We start from the raw sequence: 395 nt of genomic DNA, 5'->3' as shown, positions 1-395 counted from the left end.
GATGACCAGGTCACCATTGACTCGGCGTTGGCCACCCAGAAGTACAGTGTGGCTGTCAAGTGTGCCACTATCACGCCCGATGAAGCCAGGGTGGAAGGTGGGCAGGGGTGAGGGGCCAAGCTTCCACCCATGGCGAGTGCTGGCAGCTCTGTTGTGGTGCTGAGACCCTCGAGTGTGCACGGCCCCTCAGGGGCAGCAGTGCCTCCCCTCTGCCAGCTCAGGGGTTGCGCCACGCTCAGTACTGTGTGCCTCTCCCCATCATGGGGCGCTTGTGAGTGCTGTGGGGACTCTGCAGGCATGGGGCTGGGCACACACTGACCTCTGTCCCATGCCAATCATGATCTTGTGCCAGCTGAACCTCCCCTTGGCTGGGCTGGCAGTAGGGCAGCGGCCCC

The 395-nt window shown here is 63.5% G+C and overlaps 1 protein-coding gene across 1 annotated transcript in view; it reads left to right on the top strand.

Annotated features, from left to right (window-relative positions):
* Positions 1 to 395, top strand: part of LOC103804928 (isocitrate dehydrogenase [NADP], mitochondrial-like) — a 2897-nt gene that overhangs the window by 570 nt on the left and 1932 nt on the right. The window contains 1 exon segment of the mRNA XM_009077563.1: positions 1 to 97. This exon segment is cut by the window's left edge and continues 3 nt beyond it. Within this exon segment, the coding sequence (XP_009075811.1) occupies positions 1 to 97 (97 nt within the window).

This window comes from Acanthisitta chloris, unplaced genomic scaffold (assembly GCF_000695815.1).
Source record: "Acanthisitta chloris isolate BGI_N310 unplaced genomic scaffold, ASM69581v1 scaffold22086, whole genome shotgun sequence".
NCBI classification, from domain to species: domain Eukaryota; kingdom Metazoa; phylum Chordata; class Aves; order Passeriformes; family Acanthisittidae; genus Acanthisitta; species Acanthisitta chloris.
Note: the sequence above shows the minus strand (reverse complement) of the source record. Positions and strands in the feature narration are given on the sequence as shown.